Source organism: Moschus berezovskii, chromosome 2 (genome assembly GCF_049115385.1).
Source record: "Moschus berezovskii isolate FMDL1 chromosome 2, NW_MosBer_1.0, whole genome shotgun sequence".
Lineage (NCBI taxonomy): Eukaryota > Metazoa > Chordata > Mammalia > Artiodactyla > Moschidae > Moschus > Moschus berezovskii.
In genome coordinates, this window is record NC_142461.1 from 111771962 (window position 1) to 111792575 (window position 20614).

The 20614-nt window shown below is 41.7% G+C and overlaps 1 protein-coding gene across 3 annotated transcripts in view; it reads right to left on the minus strand.

The window, feature by feature from the left end:
* Positions 1-20614, minus strand: part of ABCB11 (ATP binding cassette subfamily B member 11) — a 92781-nt gene that overhangs the window by 48349 nt on the left and 23818 nt on the right. For all 3 annotated transcript variants that reach the window (XM_055397990.2, XM_088842548.1, XM_088842549.1), the window contains exons 8-10: positions 15073-15197; positions 10360-10534; positions 994-1107 (exon numbers count right to left, since the gene is read on the minus strand). In XM_055397990.2, the coding sequence (XP_055253965.2) occupies positions 994-1107; positions 10360-10534; positions 15073-15197 (414 nt within the window). The remainder of the gene's footprint in view (positions 1-993; positions 1108-10359; positions 10535-15072; positions 15198-20614) is intronic.

Sequence of the window (20614 nt, forward strand, 5' to 3'; positions counted from 1 at the left end):
ACGTCTGCATTTCCAGGGCTTCTGACTCAGTCCTGGGCATCTTCTCAGAGAAGATGTTCTTGGATTTTGACCTTTCTATCTTGATGTCCAATGTGCTCCAATAGATTAATCAGGAAGATCTTAGCTAGGCTACCAGGGTCAAAGCCTGTAGACTTTCTGTCACATTTTGAAGTTAATCTAATCTTATGAACTGGATCTTAAAGTCCTGTATGATCTGGCTGCTTCCATCGCTCCAGCTTCTCTCTTGCTCACTCTGTTCAGTCACACTGACTTTTTTTAGTTCCTTGCACTCACCAAGCCCTTTTCCAACCTGGAGGTCTCTCCCATGAATATGCTCCCTGCTCTTACCTCCCAGGCATCACTCCTCTCTCAAGGACTTTTTTGCATGGCTGACTCACCTGCTTTGGTTCTCAGTTCATAACTGGTGTCACCGTCACTCAATATAAAGTCTCCTTCCCCTACCCCAACTGCTATCTCAGTGACCTGTTTTATTTCCATTACTGTACTTGCTGCTTCTTCTTAGTTGCTCAGTTGTGTCCAACTCTTTGCAACCATATAGACTGTAGCCCGCCAGACTCCTCTCTCCATGGGGATTCTCCAGGCAAGAATACTGGAGTGGGTTGCCATGCCCTCCTGCAGGGGATCTTCCCAACCCAGGATCAGAACAGGTCTCCCAAATCGTAGGCAGATTCTTTACCATCTGAGGCACCATTGTACTTATCACTGTCTAATATTTTCCTATCTTTGGATATGTCTACTTTGTTAATGCCTATTTCCCATATATGAGAGAAGGGGCCTTATTTGCTGTATTTCACTCTTGCACTCCCATCTGATACTGTGGTCTGGCTCATGACAGTACTTATTAAGTATTGCTGAATTAAGGGCATTGTGAAGTTCCTCATATTTTTTAACACTGAGGATAAATTCCTCATGAGTTCATTTCTCTCCCCACCCTCAACTTGCTAATGGCCTTTACTTTTGGCTTTTACATACCCGGTCTATTGTCTCAAAGATGCTGGCAGCTGCAGCACGCCCAGCTGCAAAGGCTTCCAAACAGGAAGAGGCATTGCCAAGATTTAAAGCTCCTACTATGACACTGAGGAAAATCTGAAATAAAAAGAGATAAACATAGTTTTCATCAGTTTGTAAATAGTGTTCATTGTCATTTGGGCTATCCATGTGAACTCAAAAATTTCTCAGAAATATTCTTCCATGGGAGTTGTTTTTTTTTTTTTTTTTTTTTATGGCTGTGAGCAGACCGTAGGACTTTGCTGGTCAGAGACATGCAGTCCTTATCACATGGTCCTCTCCATAGGACAGTTCACAACATGGCTTTTTAAAAAAATTATTTATTTTAATTAATTTATTTTTTTGTTGCACTTGGTCTTCATTGCTGCATGCAGGCTTTCTCTAGATGCGTCTCTTCAATTTGATGTGCAGGCTTCTCACTGCAATGGCTTCTCTTGTTGCGGAGCATAGGCTTTAGCTGTGAGGGCTTCAGTAGTTGCAACACAGTGGCTCAGTGGTTGCAGCTCTCGGGCTCTAGAGCATGGGCTCGTAGTTGTGGCACATGGGCTGAGCTGCTCCTCAACATGTGGAATCTTTCTGGACCAGGGATTGAACTAATGTCCCTACATTGGCAGGCAGATTCCTATTCGTTGCACCACCAGGGAAGTTCCTCCTGTGGGAGTTTGAAAGCTAAATAACTCTTTGGAAACACTTGGGATAGCTTTTGTTCTGTAAAGTATCTCCAATTTTTCTACTGTTATGATTTAAAAGACTATATTATTTTTGATTGAACATCATATTCTACGAAGAATAACATGTTTTCAGGTCAGTAAGAGGTGTAAGTAAGGCAGCATATAGACAGTGAGTGGGTTAGAGTCATGACAGAAGAATTCGATTCATTATATAAACAGTCTCACAATGGTTTTCTGGTGAAAGGGTTGCTGAAAAAATAAAGACTATTATTAGCTTGACTGTCCTAGAGTTTGTTACATGCAATATGTGCCTACTGCTTCTGCTATATTCCTGCTACTAGTGAACTAATTTTTAGGATAACTACTGCTATACCTGGCTTCCCAGGTGACGCTAGTGGTAAAAAAAACCCACCTGCCAATGCAGGTAGATGTAAGAGATGAGGGTTTGAGCACTATTTGAATACAGTGCTTCCCTGATAGTTCATTTGGTTAAGAATCCGCCTGCAATGCAGGAGACCCTGGTTCAATTGCTGGGTTGGGAAGATCCACTGGAGAAGGGATAGGCTATCTACTCCAGTATTCTTGGGTTTCCCTTGTGGCTCAGCTGGTCAAGAATGCACGTGCAATGCAGGAGACCTGGGTTCGATCCCTGGGTTGGGAAGATTCCCTGGAGAAGGGAAAGGTATTTTCCCACTCCAGTATTCTTGCCTGGAAAATTCCATGGACTGTACAGTCCGTGGGGTCGCAAAAAGTCAGACATGACTGAGTGACTTTCACTTTCTCCATTCACATTTTGTCCAGCTCTCAGGCTCATCTGCTGCTATTGCACACAAGTGGAGTAGCCAGCTTCCTGTGTAGAGCTGGGGAAGCCATCCTTTGACTCATAAACCTGGCCATCTCACTAAGTTAGGGGAGGGCCACCTGATCACAATCAGCAGTTCCTAGGCAACAGCACTGTGTTCATCAGTGCTATTTGTAAAGGAAGAGGCAGTTCCTCCTGCTGGCCTCATGCTGGATGAGCACATGATTCTTCCTCTCTACCCTTTCAACTGAAGAATGATTGTTTGTCGCATGACTCACATGGAGGCTGTTTCCTCGGTCGCCATCTATTGAGGACTGGAGTTATTTGCTGAGCTAAAGTAACGGTTGACTCCTGCTTGAATGTAGTCTTTTTCAGGTAATCAAGTGATCCTAGTCTGTAGTAGTTCCATGAGCTTGATTCTTCCCATGGATTATATCACATCGTAACAAAATGCCCCAAATTCCTCCCCATTCTCTTTTTCCATTATGGTTAGGCCATGGGGCTTCTCAAAGCCTGTCAGCCATCTCCCTCTCTCCAGTATCCTCTCTCTTCTATATATCATGATGCTGTGGGCCAGCTTCTTCTTGACTTCTCCCTGAATTCCCTAGGCTATGCATGGAGACAAACATTCTCGCTTCATCTGTTCTCCACCTGTCCATCTGTCGTTTTCCTTAATTATGGCAGGCATTCCTCCCATGGGCAAATTACTTAATCTCTCAAGCCCCGATTTCATTATTGATAACACGGGGGAAATGACTGCATATATGTCAAGGAGTTTTTACAGGGATTAAATGATAATATGTGTAGAGATGATTAATGACAACTACGAAAATAATAGTGATGATGGTGATGAAAGAACTGAGATTCCACATAGAAAGTGATAAGATGAACAGACAGAACAGTACTTGTTCTTGGTTTAATTTTCCACATGTCCTAGTTCAAGAGTTGGTAAACATTTTCCACAAAGGACCTGTCAGTAAAGATTTTAGGCTTTTCAGGCCATATGGGCTGAAGCAGTTATTCAACTCAATTCCTCAACTATGTAGGACAAAGGCATTCATAGACAGTAGGAAGCAAATGACTGTGGCTATGTTCCAATAAACCGCTATTTACAAAAACAGGTCACAGTCTGGATTTGATTTGTGGACTATTGTTTGCTGACCCCTGGTCTAGATCCTAGACCAATTCAATCAGTCGCTCAGTCGTGTCCGACTCTTTGCGACCCCATGAATAACAGCACGCCAGGCCTCCCTGTCCATCACCAACTCCCGGAATTCACTCAAACTCATGTCCATCGAGTCGGGGATGCCATCCAGCCATCTCATTCTCTGTCATCCCCTTCTCCTCCCGCCCCCAATCCCTCCCAGCATCAGGGTCTTTTCCAGTGAGTCAACTCGTCGCATGAGGTGGCCAAAGTACTGGAGTTTCAGCTTTCGCATCAGTCCTTCCAATAAACACCCAGGACTGATCTCCTTTAGAATGGACTGGTTGGATCTCCTTGCAGTCCAAGGGACTCTCAAGAGTCTTCTCCAGCACCACAGTTCAAAAGCATCAATTCTTCAGTGATCAGCTTTCTTCACAGTCCAACTCTCACATCCATACATGACCACTGGAAAAACCATAGCCTTTACTAGACGGACCTTTGTTGGCAAAGTAATGTCTCTGCTTTTTAATATACTATCAAGGTTGGTCATAACTTTCCTTCCAAGGAGTAAGTGCCTTTTAATTTCATGGCTGCACTCAGCATCCACAGTGATTTTGGAGCCCACAAAAATAAAGTGTGACACTGTTTCCACTGTTTCCCCATCTATTTCCCATGAAGTGATGGGACCGGATGCCATGATCTTTGTTTTCTGAATGTTGAGCTTCAAGCCAACCTTTCACTCTCCTCTTTCACTTTCATCAAGAGGCTTTTGAGTTCCTCTTCACTTTCTGCCATAAGGGTGGTGTCATCTGCATATCTGAGGTTATTGATATTTCTCATTACCTGAAATGAATGCCTCTCTTGGGGTTCTTAGGTAAAGAGTGAGTGAGACAGACAAAAAGTAAAAGTGCTAGTTGCTCAGTTGTGTCTGACTCTTTGTAACCCTCCCTCCCACGACCTACCACCAGGCTCCTCTGTCCATGGAATTCTCCAGATGAGAACACTGGAGCGGGTTGCCACTCCCTTCTCCAGGGGAATCCTCCCAACCCAGGGATCCGATCTGGGTCTCCTGCATGGCAGGCACTAATACCATTGCAGGAGCTAGCACATCTCCTAGTAGACCATCATCTCTCATTCCAAATACCACACTTTTTAGCCCTGTAAACATCAGTGTGGGAAGAAGGTGGGCAAAAGAAGCCTCTGAGGAAGAGTGTATCTGTGGGTGTGCTATGCTGGAGAGGGCATCTGTGCACAGAAAATAAACTGTGGTTACCAAAGGAGAGGGGAATAGGGGAGGGATGAATTGGGAGTTTGGGACTAGCAGATGCAAACTATTATATATATAGAATGATAAACAACAGGGACCTACCGCAGAGCTCAGGGCACTATCAGTGTATTCAATATCTTATAATAACCTATAATGGAAAAGAATCTGAAAAAGAGTATATATATGTATAACTGAATCACTTTTCTATATGCCTGAAACTAACACAACATGGTAAATCGACTATACTTCAATTAAATAAATAAAATAAAATGGAATCTGTGGCCCTTTGGAAGAGATTCAGAAACAGGAAAACAGTGCTTAATGGGTCAGGTCCCAGAATCGCAGAAATCTGGGCTCAAATCCCACCCTCTGCTACTTGGCATATAATTCTCACCTTGTGACTCCATCTCGTTCTTAAGTGGTGGCATAATGGCATCAGTTACAGAATGAGGTTGTGAATATTACACATGTTAATTATATTAAATAGTCACTCAGTGCTTGACACCTTGTATACACTAAATAATGCTCCTCTCTATTACTCCTGTTCCTTTTTCATTACCAAGTCCTGAAACTTAAAAGCGGCGTGAAAGAGCAAACCTCAGCACCATTCAGTTCCCTTTAATCTTTTTTTGTAATAGATCACAGAGTGCGGTTTTTGTCAAGTGATACTAATTACAGCCATTTATGTGAACTACTTACCATTTAGGCCCAATTAGCATGCAGCCAATAATGATTTTGTGCATCACAAAATGTGTTAGATTAACCTAATTGTTAATTAGTTTAGTGGATTAAAAACACTCAGCTCATGCAAACTCAGCCTTAATAGTCCTCATCTCAGAGCATGGCCAATAAAGTGCATGCACAAAGAAAGAGACAGAACCAGAAAGGGAATGCTTACCAACGATTATACTGTTAAAGAATGTCTCTCATCCTCCCAAAGAAAAATTTCTTAAGATAAAAATGGTGGCTTACAAGGAGTAAGAGGTGAGGTTAGTAACTGATGATTAAAAGTTAGAGACATATTACATACCATGTCTGCACATAGTAAGTACTCAAGAAATATCAGTTGAGAGAAGGAATTTTTATAGAAGATATACAGTAGGCTATAATCCACTGGGCAGGAAACTTGAAGGTGAAAACTTGTTAAATGAGTTAAACAAGGTTGCCAGTAGACTGAGGTAGCCTTAATGCCTTAGCAGGTTATGTAAGCCACCAAAACCTAAGCCTGAACGCCTCAAGGCTGAGAAATCAAAACCTAAGGGCAAAGCTAAATCATGAACAGCCAAAGAGGCTTTCCAAAATAAGGCAACTACCTCCCAGAGTTAGGTAAAATTATCCTTGGACTGCAAGGAGATCCAACCAGTTCGTTCTAAAGGAGATCAGTCCTGGGTGTTCATTGGAAGGACTGATGTTGAAGCTGAAACTCCAATATTTTGGCCACCTCATGCCAAGAGTTGACTCACTGGAAAAGACCCTGATTCTGGGAGGGATTGGGGGCAGGAGGAGAAGGGGATGACAGAGAATGAGATGGCTGGATGGCATCACCGACTCGACGCACATGAATTTGGGTGAACTCCAGGAGTTGGTGATGGACAGGGAGGCCTGGCGTGCTGTGATTCATGGGGTCGCGGAGAGTTGGACACGACTGAGCGACTGAACTGAACTGAATGCCCATTGAGCCCGTGATGCTATCTAGCCACCTGGGGTGCTGCAGTCTATGGGGTCGCAAAGAGTAGGACACAACTTAGCAACAAAAACAACAACAAAATAAGGCAATTACTTAAGCTACAGGCAGCCAAATAATTTCCTGGCTTTCCTTCCTCCTCTTCTCTTCTCTGTTTAAGTCTTTTCCCTAACTTCTATTAATAGAACCCCTCTAGTACTCTTGCCTGGAAAATCCCACGAATGGAGGAGCCTGGTGGGCTGTAGTCCATGGGGTTGCTAAGAGTCGAACACGACTGAGCGACTTCACTTTCACTTTTAACTTTTATGCATTGGAGAAGGAAATGGCAACCCACTCCAGTGTTCTTGCCTGGAGAATTTCAGTGACAGGGGAGCCTGGTTGGCTGCCATCTATGGGGTCGCACAGAGTCGGACACAACTGAAGTGACGCAGCAGCAGCAGCAGCAGCAGCTACTCCTGGTTTGATGTGCCCAACTGGAATTATTTTTGCTCAAATAAACTCCCAAAAATTTTACTTTGCCTGAACTTATCTTTTAACAAAACCATAAAATTGGATCTTTTCTAGAGAGATTCACAAAGAATTTTTTAATGAAAATTTTATGAAAATGGTTCCAACCGGAATTGTGTATTTTCAATTTACCATTTTCTCATTATTCCCTCTGAAACTGTTATTTGTGAACACTTCTCTCCTCTACTCACAGTCAAGGAATCATAAGAAGAATGTCTTCTCTCAATGAATGCCTTTCTACAGAATGAGCAGATACAAGATGCTGAGACTGAAGTCACCTACAGGTATTTCTAGTTTGGTAAAGTTGGAAGTTCTTAAGAGTCATTAGGTCAATAAAGAAAGGACTTTACAGTCAGATTTTAGACCTGCAGTAGTTTCACTGGCTTTTCAAATATGCAAAGCTGTATTAAAGTTATTAAGTAAGTGCTTAAATTATAATAATAATAACACTTTCCATTTATGCTATCCCTTTAAGGTTTAACACGATTCATCATATTTAATTTTTTTAAATGAAGTTCAAGTGATGCCAACTGTTTATCTTTAAAAGAAAAACTAAAATTTATAAAGTCGTTCTTAATGGCACTTCCATGGTGGTCCAGTGGCTAAGACTCCAAGCTCCCAATGCAGGCAGCCTGGGTTGAACCCTGGTTAGGGAACTAGATTCCACATGCTGCAACTAGGAGTTCACGTGCCACAACGAAGACCCAGTGCAGCTAAATAATAAATAAATATATTTTTTAAAGTCATTCTAGTGTATTACCAAGTTCTTAATGAAATAAAGTCCGTGGCTTAGAATGATTATAGCCTGGCTTCTAACAATCATTTCTATTTGCAAATAAAATTTCTATTCAACTTTCCCTGCTGCCGCTGCTAAGTCGCTACAGTCGTGTCTGACTCTGTGCGACCCCATAGACGGCAGCCCACCAGGCTCCCCCGTCCCTGGGATTCTCCAGGCAAGAACACTGGAGTGGGTTGCCATTTCCTTCTCCAATGCATTAAAGTGAAAAGTGAAAGTGAAGTCGCTCAGCCGTGTCCGACTCTTCCAGACCCTATGGACTGCAGCCTACCAGGCTTCTCCGCCCATGGGATTTTCCAGGCAAGAGTACTGGAGTGGGTTGCCATTGCCTTCTCTGTCAACTTTCCCTAGATATGTATTTATATAAAAGCAGTAGGTCTCAAATTGCAGTCTTCTGGCTAGCAAATTTCTGGTATGTGAGATTTTGGTATTTTGTGTTATTTATTTTATTTATTTATTTATTTATTTTGTGTTATTTAATTTATGCCTGTCCTACAAGAATCTGGAGCCAATTTGTTTTAAATCTTATATGAGGCCACTTGCATGCCTTTTATAGTAATATACTTTATTGAATAATTAATAGATCAAATGAAACATATATTTCTTGGTTTATCTCCCTGACCTCATGGAGCTTACTGTGTGAAGCTGGGAATGACTGGGACAAATATAAGTAAATGCAAGTGTTCAGATGCATTCAAGGACTCTTAAGGAAAAGTTCAGCAGGACATGCAAGATAGGATGATGGGACTTCCCTGGTATTCTAGTGGTTAAGACTCTGAGCTCCCATTGCAAGGAACTTAAGTTCTATTCTTGGTCAGGAAACTAAGATTCCACATGCAACAGGGCACAGCCAAAAAATAATAATAATAAATAAAAGCCTTGTAAACTAAAGATCCCATTCAGTCCCAGGGACTGCAGCCTGCCAGGCTCCTCTGTCCTTGGCTTTTCCCAGACAAGAATACTGGAGTGGGTTGCCATTCCCTTCTCCAGAGGATCTTCCTAACCTAGGGATCAAACCCAGGTCTCCTGCATTGGCAGGCAGATTCTTTAGCACAGAGCCACCATGGTAGCCCCAAGAAAAGAAAAAAAAAGGATTGGATGATCATGGAACACCTGACGGGGAAGTGCCATCCAGTTAAGAATTTGAACAAGGACAGGAGCTATAAAGGTGGCAGCGGAGGAAGATTTGGGGATAGCAAGCAAGAGGAAGAGCTTTCCCTGACCCCAGCCATACTTGGTTACCCTGCTGTTCACAGTTGAGGGCCCTGTCCTCTGTAGCATATAATACTGTTAGGGGAAGCACACTGATTGAAACCACCCACCCTGGCCAGGCACCATAGTAACCATTTGCATGAATTGTTTTATGACAGGAGATCCTGATAAGGAATATGAAACTAATAAGCCACCACCAACCGGAAGAGTTCCGGAAAGGTAGAAAGGAGACACCGCCGTTTCTGTCCACTTCCCAGAATCCCTCTCGCTAGCATCCATCTTGGCCAAGCGATGCGTTTGCCTCCAGGAAAGACTCTGAATTAAAATGATTGGCCAAAGACCACCCGGAAACTAATCCCATCACCGTAAAACCCGAGACCACGAGCCACGCAGCAGAGCAGTTCTCCTGGGTTCCCTTACCCTACTGCTCTCCACCCAGGTGCCCTTTCCCAATAAAGTCTCTTGCTTTGTCAGCTCATGTCTCCTCGGACAATTCTTTTCCGAGTGTTAGACAAGAGCCCAGTTTCGGGCCCTGGAAGGGGTCCCCTTTCCCGCAACAATACCATTGTCATTACACCGTGATGTGATTATTTAGTTATTGCTCACCTGCCCCCACTAAACTGTAAATTCCATCAAGGCAAAAATCACACTTCTTCTGCTCACTATTGAATCCTCTGTACTTCGTGTTAATCTGGCATATAGTAGATGTTCCATAATTAATTCTTGAAAGAACAACTGACAAGATATTGGAAATTAAAGTAGCCAAGGCATTAGCTATAGCTTGGCTACAGTGCAAGTGAGAAATAAAATATGCCTATATTATCTGTTCAGTTGAGGGTATTATTGGCTTCATATTTTAGCAACTCATTTTATTTCACAACTATGTCCAGCACGTATCTCATGCTATTATTAAGCTCAACCACATAAACTTAATTTTTAGCTGAGAGATCCCTGACTTTCCATATTCTTGGCATATTATCTTTTGGACTCAGAAAAATCATTGTTTTACAGCTATAAAATCTTCCATTGATTGAAAAGCATTAAATTGCAAATCTTATCAACTCAAATGCTCAACATCCCTTTACTATAAAAATCATAAGTATTGCTTGTTTCTGCAGATGGACTCCATCAAATCACTGAGGCTGTTCTCTCTCAGACACTAATGGAATAAACAAAATGCCTTCTCTGTGGACTTTTCCTAGATACAGGCAGGAAATGTTCTGTCTGGGTCATCAAGATGGAAGTACCTGGACAAGAACTCCTGGTGTATATTCTTCGTCATCCAGGACAAGTTTGGAGCCATACCAGAAGGCCAGCGCGTAGCACAAGAAGATGAGACACCACAAGAATCCAGTAAAGAATCCCATCACTATCCCTTTTCTAATTCCCCAGCGCTGGGCAAACACAAGATTTTTCTCATACCTGTGAAGAGAAAACATTTGAGTCTATTTTAGCAACAGCAGCTTAAGTTAAAATGTTTAAAACAGGCCACAATGCAGTGGTTTTAATCAACGATAATAAAATCACTCCAAACGCAGAGCAGCTGTAGGGAAAGAAAACAACGATCACATCTGTGTGGTTTCTTCAAATTTGTTTCAAGCTGGCATCGATAACGTGTTGATAGATGTTGCCTAAGAAAGTCTCATAGTTGATAACTTCTTGGATGAGTACGATGGGGCGAGTTTTACCCCCAAGAGAAAAGAATTTTCAACCAAAAGATTTGGGCGTGAGAGATCCAGTACTGTTGTTGCTGGCCAAAATCGTCACTTTATCTGCCGACTGGAGCTGAATAAGAAAATACAGAGACAGAGTTGGGAGGAAATAGAAAGCTGCCTTTAATTCTCAGCCAGCAGAGAGAGAAACACAGTAGACTCATGCCTCAAGAACTGTGACCCCTCCATGAGGAGTCTAGGGGCTTATATAAGATGAGGGCTTGCAGTCAGGAGCCAGTGATGAGAAACAAAGGTGTTAGGATCTTGTTCAAAAACATATGCTAGCGTCAATAACCCAGTAATTGAGTTTGGCAGTTCCGTGGCTCCGTGGCCTTCTTCCTGATATGTGAAAAGAAGAGCTACAAGGGGAAGAGGCTGTTGCAAAGATAAGCCAAGGATAATAGGTGTGATATGTGACTGACTCTTGCAGACTAAGGGGGCAGAAAAGCAAACTTAGTCATAGATATGCAGAGTTAGGAGCAGTTAAAGTAAAAAAAAAAAAAACTAGGAATGTTCAGGCCTTCTCACTGTTCTCTTTATCTTCTTGTCCTCAGGATAGAAAAAGAAAAAAACTCATTCCTTTTCTTTACTTTTCACTGCAACACTATTTGAGTTTGAATTCTTTTATTAAGTCATGCGGTATGAAAGATAATATCTCTCAGAGTGGAGGAAATGGGCTATTGAAATTTTTTATGAAAAATAAGGTAACCTTATTTTTCCAAACCAAAAGAAGCAAAAGAGAAAAAAGAAAAGAGGATAATTAGATATTGTAAATCCTATTTTATTTTTCATTTGGTGAATTTTGTAGTGACTGAGAATGTGATCTCCAATTTCTTGAAGAGATCTCTTGTCTTTCCTATTCTGTTGTTTTCCTCTATTTCTTTGCATTGATCACTGAGGGAGGCTTTCTTATCTCTCCTTGCTATTCTTTGGAACTCTGCATTCAGATGCTTATATCTTTCCTTTTCTCCTTTGCTTTTCTCTTCTCTTCTTTTCACAGCTATTTGTAAGGCCTCCTCAGACAACCATTTTGCTTTTTTGCATTTCTTTTCCATAGGGATGGTCTTGGTCCCTGTCTCCTGTACAATCTCACAAACCTCCATCCAGAGTTCATCAGACACACTATCTATCAGATCTAGTCCTTTAAATCTATTTCTCACTTCCACTGTATAATCATAAGGGATTTGATTGAGGTCATATCTGAATGGTCTAGTGGTTTTTCCATACTTTCTTCAATTTAAGTCTGAATTTGGCAATAAGGAGTTCATGATCTGAGCCGCAGTCAGCTCCTGGTCTTGTTTTTGCTAACTGTATCCAGCTTCTCCATCTTTGGCTGCAAAGAATATAATCAATCTGATTTCGGTGTTGACCATCTGGTGATGTCCATGTGTAGAGTCTTCTCTTGTGTTGTTGAAAGGAGTGTTTGCTATGACCAGTGCGTTCTCTTGGCAAAACTCTATTAGCCTTTGCCCTGCTTCATTCCGTGTTCCAAGGCCAAATTTGCCTGTTACTCCAGGTGTTTCTTGACTTCCTACTTTTGCATTCCTGTCCCCTATAATGAAAAGGACATCTTTTTTGGGTGTTAGTTCTAAAAGGTCTTGTAGATCTTTATAGAACCGTTCAACTTCAGCTTCTTCAGCGTTACTGGTTGGGGCATAGGCCTGGATTACTGTAATATTGAATGGTTTGTCTTGGAAACTAACAGAGATCATTCTGTCATTTTTGAGATTGCATCCAAGTACTGCATTTCAGACTCTTTTGTTGACCATGATGGTTACTCCATTTCTTCTAAGGGATTCCAGCCCACAGTAGTAGATAGAATGGTCATCTGAATTAAATTCACCCATTTCAGTCTAGGTAGAATAGGGAAAAGGAGTCAAAAATGGTGGTGGCCAAAAGACAAGGAAGGGAAAAGCCCACGAAAATAGAACAAAGGAAGGTCCGAGGACCGGAGTGAAGACCTCAAGTAAATCAAACAACACTCCTGGCTGGCCCAATTTACATAGGGCAGGCCCAGGGGGAAAAAAGCATATATAAAGAAGAGCCAAAGTTAGCTCGCTCTCTCTCCCACGCACTTGGCTGCTCTTCTCTTCGCGCTTTTGGATCCACGTGCCCTCATGCCTTGAAGATGGATTTTCCACTATCTTCTAAATAAAATAGAGCTGTAACACTGAGCTGTAACACTGATTTGTCTAAGAGCTATAACATGGTCCATTCGAGACCTGAGAGTTATAACACGGTCTATCCAAGATCCGAGAGCTGTGACACACCGAGGGGGCTTTAATGTCCATCACCCCAAATCTTTGTTGTGATGAGACAAAGAACCGAGGAACATACACTCATGTGACAAGTCCATTTTAGTTCACTGATTCCTAGAATGTCGACGTCCACTCTTGCCATCTCCTGTTTGACCACTTCCAATTTGCCTTGATTCATGGACCTAACATTCCACGTTCCTATGCAATATTGCTCTTTACAGCATCAGACCTTGCTTCTATCACCAGTCACATCCACAACTGGGTATTGTTTTTGCTTTGGCTCCATCCCTTCATTCTTTCTGGAGTTATTTCTCCACTGATCTCCAGTAGCATACTGGGCACCTTCCGACCTGGGGAATTCCTCATTCAGTAGCCTATCATTCTGTCTTTTCATACTGTTCATGGGGTTCTCAAGGCAAGTATACTGAAGTGGTTTTCCATTTCCTTCTCCAGTGGACCACATTCTGTCAGACCTCTCCACCATGACCCACCCGTCTTGGGTGGCCCCACACGGCATGGCTTAGTTTCATTCAGTTAGACAAGGCAAAATCACTGCAGATACCGATAGCAGTCATGAAATTAAAAAGCGCTTACTCCTTGGAAGGAAAGTTATGGCCAACCTAGACAGCATATTAAAAACCAGAGACATTACTTTGCCAACCAAGGTCCATCTAGTAAAGGCTATGGTTTTTCCAGGGGTCATGTATGGATGTGAGAGTTGGACTGTGAAGAAGGTTGATTGCTGAAGAATTGATGCTTTTGAACTGTGGTGCTGGAGAAGACTCTTGAGAGTCCCTTGGACTGCAAGGAGATCCAACCAGTCCATTCTAAAGGAGATCAGCCCTGGGTGTTCATTGGAAGGACTGATGCTAAAGCTGAAGCTCCAGTACTTTGGCCACCTCGTGCAAAAAGTTGACTCACTGGAAAATACTGATGCTGGGAGGGATTGGGGGTGGGAGGAGAAGGGGACGACAGAGAATGAGATCGCTGGATAGCATCACCAACTCGATGGACATGAGTTTGGGTGAACTCCGGGAGTTGGTGATGGACAGGGAGGCCTGGTGTGCTGTGATTCATGGGGTCGCAAAGAGTCAGACACGACTGAGCGACTGAACTGAACTGAACTGAAAATGTGATCATGCTAGATCTACAGCATATGAAATAAGAGTTTAATTAAGTTGGTGGCTATTTTATAGAATCAGTACCTAGAACCTGATAGACACTCAATAAATACTAAATAAATGTAAAAATAAGCAAAATCAAAGTTTTAACAATTGTGTTGTTTTGGCCATTTAGGTTTTGATATTCATTAACAGTTATCTCCTAGAATGATAGTCTATATCAATGTCAAATTTTGTTTGATTGAATGGAAATCTTGGACTTCAAATGAGCACATAGTAGCTAAGTAAAACACATTGAATAAAAAGCTTTTCAATAAAAATTTGGAGAATTGCATTTGAAATCTTGTAGGTTTTTCCTTAACGGCAGAAGACAGTGGTTTAGACTGGCATGAAGTGTGTGTGGGGTGTACACACACACATCATCAGAGTTTGACGGAAGTATCAAAAAGAAAATGGCTTTTTAAAAACCACAAACTACATCATCTTCAAAAACACAGGGCTAAAGGTTTGGGAGACTTTTGTAAGTGTTTTCACCAATCTCATTAGTTTGCTTAGCTGTTTCTTGAACAAAAGCTCCCTCTGGGAACCATAGCAAGGTGAATCTGCCACTTTATGCAAAATGGGGGAAAATTCAGGGTAGTGTGCAGATCAACAAACTCCAAGGAAGTGTCAGACATTTCAATTAACTAGTTTTTCTTTCTTTCTTTCTTTTTCTTTCTTACTCCCTTTTTATTTTATTTTTTGGCTTTGCTGCGAGTCACATGGGTTCTCAGTTCCCTGACCAGGGATACACAGAACACACAGCCCCAGCATTGGAAGCGCGGAGTTTTAACCACTGATTCACCAGGAAAGTCCCTCAATTAACTAACCTTTCAACCTCTTTTTTCTCACCACCAAAAGCAGCCACTGTTCGGATAGATGATATGACTTCATCAGCAACTGAGCCGGCTTTGGCATAAGCCCTTAATTCATAGTCAGTAAATCTGGACACACTCTGAAATCCAAAAGAAGAAAATAAAACATGAAGACCAGATAATTAGGTAAGTCACCTTGTCACTCAGTTCAAGTGACAGAGTAAACACTGGATTGGCTTCAGGCAAAACTAGATTCCCACTGGAACAGTGTTTACCAAAGAAAGAATTTGGTCCAAGTTTGAGCCATGTTAAGCCTCATCTGGGCTTCCCTGGTGGCTCAGTCGGTAAACAATCTGCGTAAAATGCAGACGACCTGCAATGCCAGAGACCGCCTGCAATGTAGGAGACTAGGGTTCGATCCATGTATTTGGAAGATCCTCTTGAACTCCGGGAGTTGGTGAGGGACAGGGAGGCCTGGCGTACTGTGATTCATGGGGTCGCAAAGAGTCAGACACTACTGAGCGACTGAAATGAACTGGAGAATGAAATGGCAACCCACCCCCATACTCTTGCCTGGGAAATCCCAGGAACAGAGGAGCCTGACAGACTATAGTCCACCGCGTCACGAAAGAGTCAGCTAAGGCTTAGCGACTAAACCACTACCACCACCAAGCCTATTCACGGATGTTTGTTGACATATCAAAATAATTCCATTAAAAGTCAGCTTCGAAATACCTCTCACAGATTAAGTCCCAAATAGAGCCTTTTCTGGGACCACAGTGTTTCAGTCATCTTATTAATGATGTTTTCAAGTCAAATTGTCACATTTCATTACTGTTGGCCAAAGGCCATGTTACAGTTCACAAATACCAGATACAAAGACCAAGGCCCATGCAGGCATCATATTGGTTAGAATGTAGAATAAGAAAGAGGTTCTGAGCAGCCAAACACATGATATGATATGCAGAGGTAATTCCAAAGAAGAAAACTTGAGATAAATATTACACCACTTTGACTCTACTGTAGGGGTTCAACTAATTAGGTTTGCTTTTCACAAAAGGAAAGAAAAAGACATTGCACTTAATATTAAACAAGTTACTTCTTCTAAAATTGGACTTGAGTCCTAGTTAGAATCAACCACCAAAAAATTTTCTGGCACAGGTTAAGAAACAAGAAGGGGAGAAAGCAAATGTTGTGAAAGATTAACTGATTCAGAAATCTAAAAATATATATAGTACCCAGACTAAGGGAGTTTATATTCCAAGTTTTTCCAAACGTTTAGTAGCAAAACTCTTATCAAACAAATCTTAGAATTTTAGCATACAAGTAGTATTTTATGCCAGTATATTCATTTCACAAGATTGAAAAGGCAACAGTAAAGGAAAGTGAGACTATTTTTGTCAACATCAAAATTTGAATTTGGTTATTTGGTTAGTATGGATGCCATTGCAGTTTTTACCACAATTCTCTTCTCATGTATTCCTGAAATATATGGAGGTAGCATGCTGTTGTTTAGTCGCTAAGTTGTGTCCAACTCTTTTGAGACTCCATGGACTGTAGCCTGCCATGGGATTTTCCAGGCAAGAAAAATGGATTGGGTTGCCATTTCCTTCTCCAGGGGATTTTTCCCAACACAGGTATTGAACCCATGTTTCCTGCATTGGTAGGCAGACTCTTTAACACTGAGCCACCAGAGAAGCTGATAGGTAGCATGTTAATGAGAAAATTAAGTAGTTGCAAAAGTTATCAGTTTTTATTGTAAAATGAAAAGTGAAAATCTTAGTCGCTCAGTTGTGTCCAACTCTTTGCGACCCCATGGACTGTAGCCTGCCAGGCTCCTCTGTCCACAGAATTCTCCAGGCAAGAATACTAGAGTGAGTTGCCATTCCCTTCTGCAGGAGGTCTTCCCAACCCAGGGATCAAACCCTGGTCTCCTGCATTGCAGGCAGATTCTTTACCATTTGAGCCACCAGGGGATCACATTAAAGAATCTCTTTACACCTCAGATAAACTGATATAGGAGCTACAGTTCAGTTCAGCTTAGTCGCTCAGTCGTGTCCAACTCTTTGCGACCCCATGAATCATAGCACGCCAGGTCTGTCCATCACCAGCTTCCAGAGTTCACTCAAATGTCCATCGAGTCGGTGATGCCATCCAGCCATCTCATCCTCTATTGTCCCCTTCTCCCCCCGCCCCCAATCCCTCCCAGCATCGGAGTCTTTTCCAGTGAGTCAACTCTTCGCATGAGGTGGCCACAGTATTGGAGTTTCAGCTTTAGCATCGGTCCTTCCAATGAACACCCAGGATTGATCTCCTTTAGAATGGACAGGTTGGATCTCCTTGCAGTCCAAGGGACTCTCAAGAGTCTTCTCCAGCACCACAGTTCTAAAGCATCAATTCTTTGGCGATCAGCTTTCTTCACAGTCCAACTCTCACATCCATACATGACCACTGGAAAAACCATAGCCTTGACTAGACGGACCTTGGTTGGCAAAGCAATGTCTCTGCTTTTTAAAATACTATCTAGGCTGGTCATAACTTTCCTTCCAAGGAGTAAGTGTCTTTTAATTTCTTGGCTGCACTCAGCATCCGCAGTGATTCTGGAGCCCACAAAAATAAAGTCTGACACTGTTTCCACTGTTTCCCCATCTATTTCCCAAGAAGTGATGGGACCAGATGCCATGATCTTTGTTTTCTGAATGTTGAGCTTCAAGCCAACTTTTTCACTCTCCTCTTTCACTTTCATCAAGAAGCTTTTTAGTTCCTCTTCACTTTCTGCCATAAGGGTAGTGTCATCTGCACATCTGAGATTATTGATATTTCTCCCGGCAATCTTGATTCCAGCTTGTGCTTCTTCCAGCCCAACGTTCCTCATGATGTACTCTGCATAGAAGTTAAATAAGCAGGGTGACAATATACAACCTTGACATACTCCTTTTCCTATTTGGAACCAGTCTGTTGTTCCATGTCCAGTTCTAACTGTTGCTTCTTGAGCTGCATACAGGTTTCTCAAGAGGCAGGTCAGGTGGTCTGGTATTCCCATCTCTTTCAGAATTTTCCACAGTTTATTGTGATCCACACAGTCAAAGGCTTTGGCATAGTCAATGAAGCAGAAATAGATGTTTTTCTGGAACTCTCTTGCTTTCTCCATGATCCAGCGGATGTTGGCAATTTGATCTCTGGTTCCTCTGCCATTTCTAAAACCTTCTTGAACATCTGGAAGTTCACAGTTCACATATTGCTGAAGCCTGGCTTGGAGAATTTTGAGTATGACTTTACTAGCATGTGAGTTGAGTGCAATTGTGCAGTAGTTTGAGCATTCTTTGGCATTGTCTTTCTTTGGGATTGGAATGAAGACTGACCTTTTCCAGTCCTGTGGCCACTGCTGAGTTTTCCAAATTTGCTGGCATATTGAGTGCAGCACTTTCATAGCATCATCTTTCAGGATTTGAAATAGCTGAACTGGTATTCCATCACCTCCTAGCTTTGTTCATAGTGATGCTTTCTAAGGCCCACTTGACTTCACATGCCAAGATGTCTGGCTCTAGGTCAGTGATCACGCCATCATGATTATCTTGGTCGTGAAGATTTTTTTTGTACAGTTCTGTGTATTCTTGCCACCTCTTCTTAATATCTTCTGCTTCTGTTAGGTCCATACCATCTCTGTCTTTTATCGAGCCCATCTTTGCATGAAATGTTCCCTTGGAAACTCTAATTTTCTTGAAGAGATCTCTTGTTTTTTCTAGTCTGTTGTTTTCCTCTATTTCTTTGCATTGATTGCTGAGAAAGGCTTAAAAGATGCATATTGGCAATATCATATTTCCTATAGTAAATATAAAAGTCAGAAAAGGCATACAAGACCCACAATAATTTCTAATATTTCATATCTTTCTCCCTCCACCTTTTTCTGTTCTGCTTTTGAATTGAGCTTTGTAAAATTGCTCACATCATTTTACACAAACATGCACAGACCTGAATTCAAGAAGAAAACAGTGCAGCACTACAACATTCCAAATTGGTGACACATTTACAAGAGATTGAAATATGGACACGGAGATGAGAAGAGAAACTGTGCTTTGAGCCTGTTTGAGACCAAGTAAGCTAGGCCATGTTATTGGTCTCCAACATGTTAAAATGTGACACATGAGCCATTTGAGGATGATTATTAATCTATGGTGGGTTTGAAGTAAGAGATTAAATATATTTAGAGGGGAAAAATGCTGAATCAAATGTTTGCAGAGTCCCCAGCAACCCTCTGGAAAGGTTGAGGCTTTCCTGGAGTGCCACTGGAAAGCATTTGATAGGAAAAACTGTTGTAAAGCTTGCATGATTCAGTAGATTGAGAAAAAAATAAAAGCTAATATCTCATTAGCAATTAATTCTGTGCCTGATGCTGTGCTAAGTGCATAACATGGATAATGCCTTGAGTCATCACAATGACTCTGGGGGGTATTAACCTTATTTTTACAAGGAGGAAACTGACATTTGACAGGTTAAACATATTGTTCTTGAGTCAAGTGATAGAGGCAGGTGGTGACCTAGTGAGTAGAGTGAGCTCTTTGCTATTGTCACTCTGTATTACCTGGGATGTGTTTGACTAATACAGCCAGTGGAGGGTGGAGAATATTTTGCTGGAGAATATAGTCATGGAGATTGGTACCTGTTGCTCAGTGATGTGAATATGTGTGCAGTTTTTCACTTAAACTCTATTCTTATTTACAGTAAATCATTAGTGTGCCAGATCCCATGATGTGTTATCTCATATGACTGCTCTGAAAGTAAAATGAAATAATTTCTCAATCTTTGGGAGTGTTTTTTGGGGGGATGATGCCAAGTTCCTACTCCTACACTTTTTCCTGACTTGCATACCTGGGGAGTGGAAACTGACTGGGATACTTCTCTGAATGGGTCAGATACCTCCCTGAAACTGATCACATGGGATGGAGAACACAGTGTGATTGCAGAAATCTCTTGTATGTGCTTGTTACTGATCCAGGTATATTTGCTGGGTCTTTCTGAGGGAAGCATCTAAACTTGGGAGACCACGGAAGCCATATGTACACTAGACAGTGGGTAGGGATTTGGAATCAGGCTTCCTTGAATTTGAATCCTGTTCTGTCTCTTGCTGGCTGTGCAGTTCTATAAAAGTTCCTTTACCTCTCTGAGCCTCCATTTCTTATATTTAAAATGGCATTAATACTTTATATGATTGTTGTAAAATTATAGATCATGTCCATGAAGCTCCTAATAATGCCTGGCAAAATAGCAAATGTCCAGTTAATACAGTTATTATTGGAGGTGAGCATGGCAACCTACTCCAGTATTCTTGCCTGGAGACATGGACAGAGGAGCCTGGCAGACTTCAGTCCATGGGGTCACAAAGAGTCAGACATGACTGAGTGACTAAGCACATTTTTAATATTACTAATATAATAATATGTATGTTATTAAAACAGTCACCTTTAATAATGGAATGTTATTTGATACTGAGCAATAATCAAACAAAATAAATCAATGTAGTGATAATGATGTTAACTAAACACACTCAGGAGAAGGG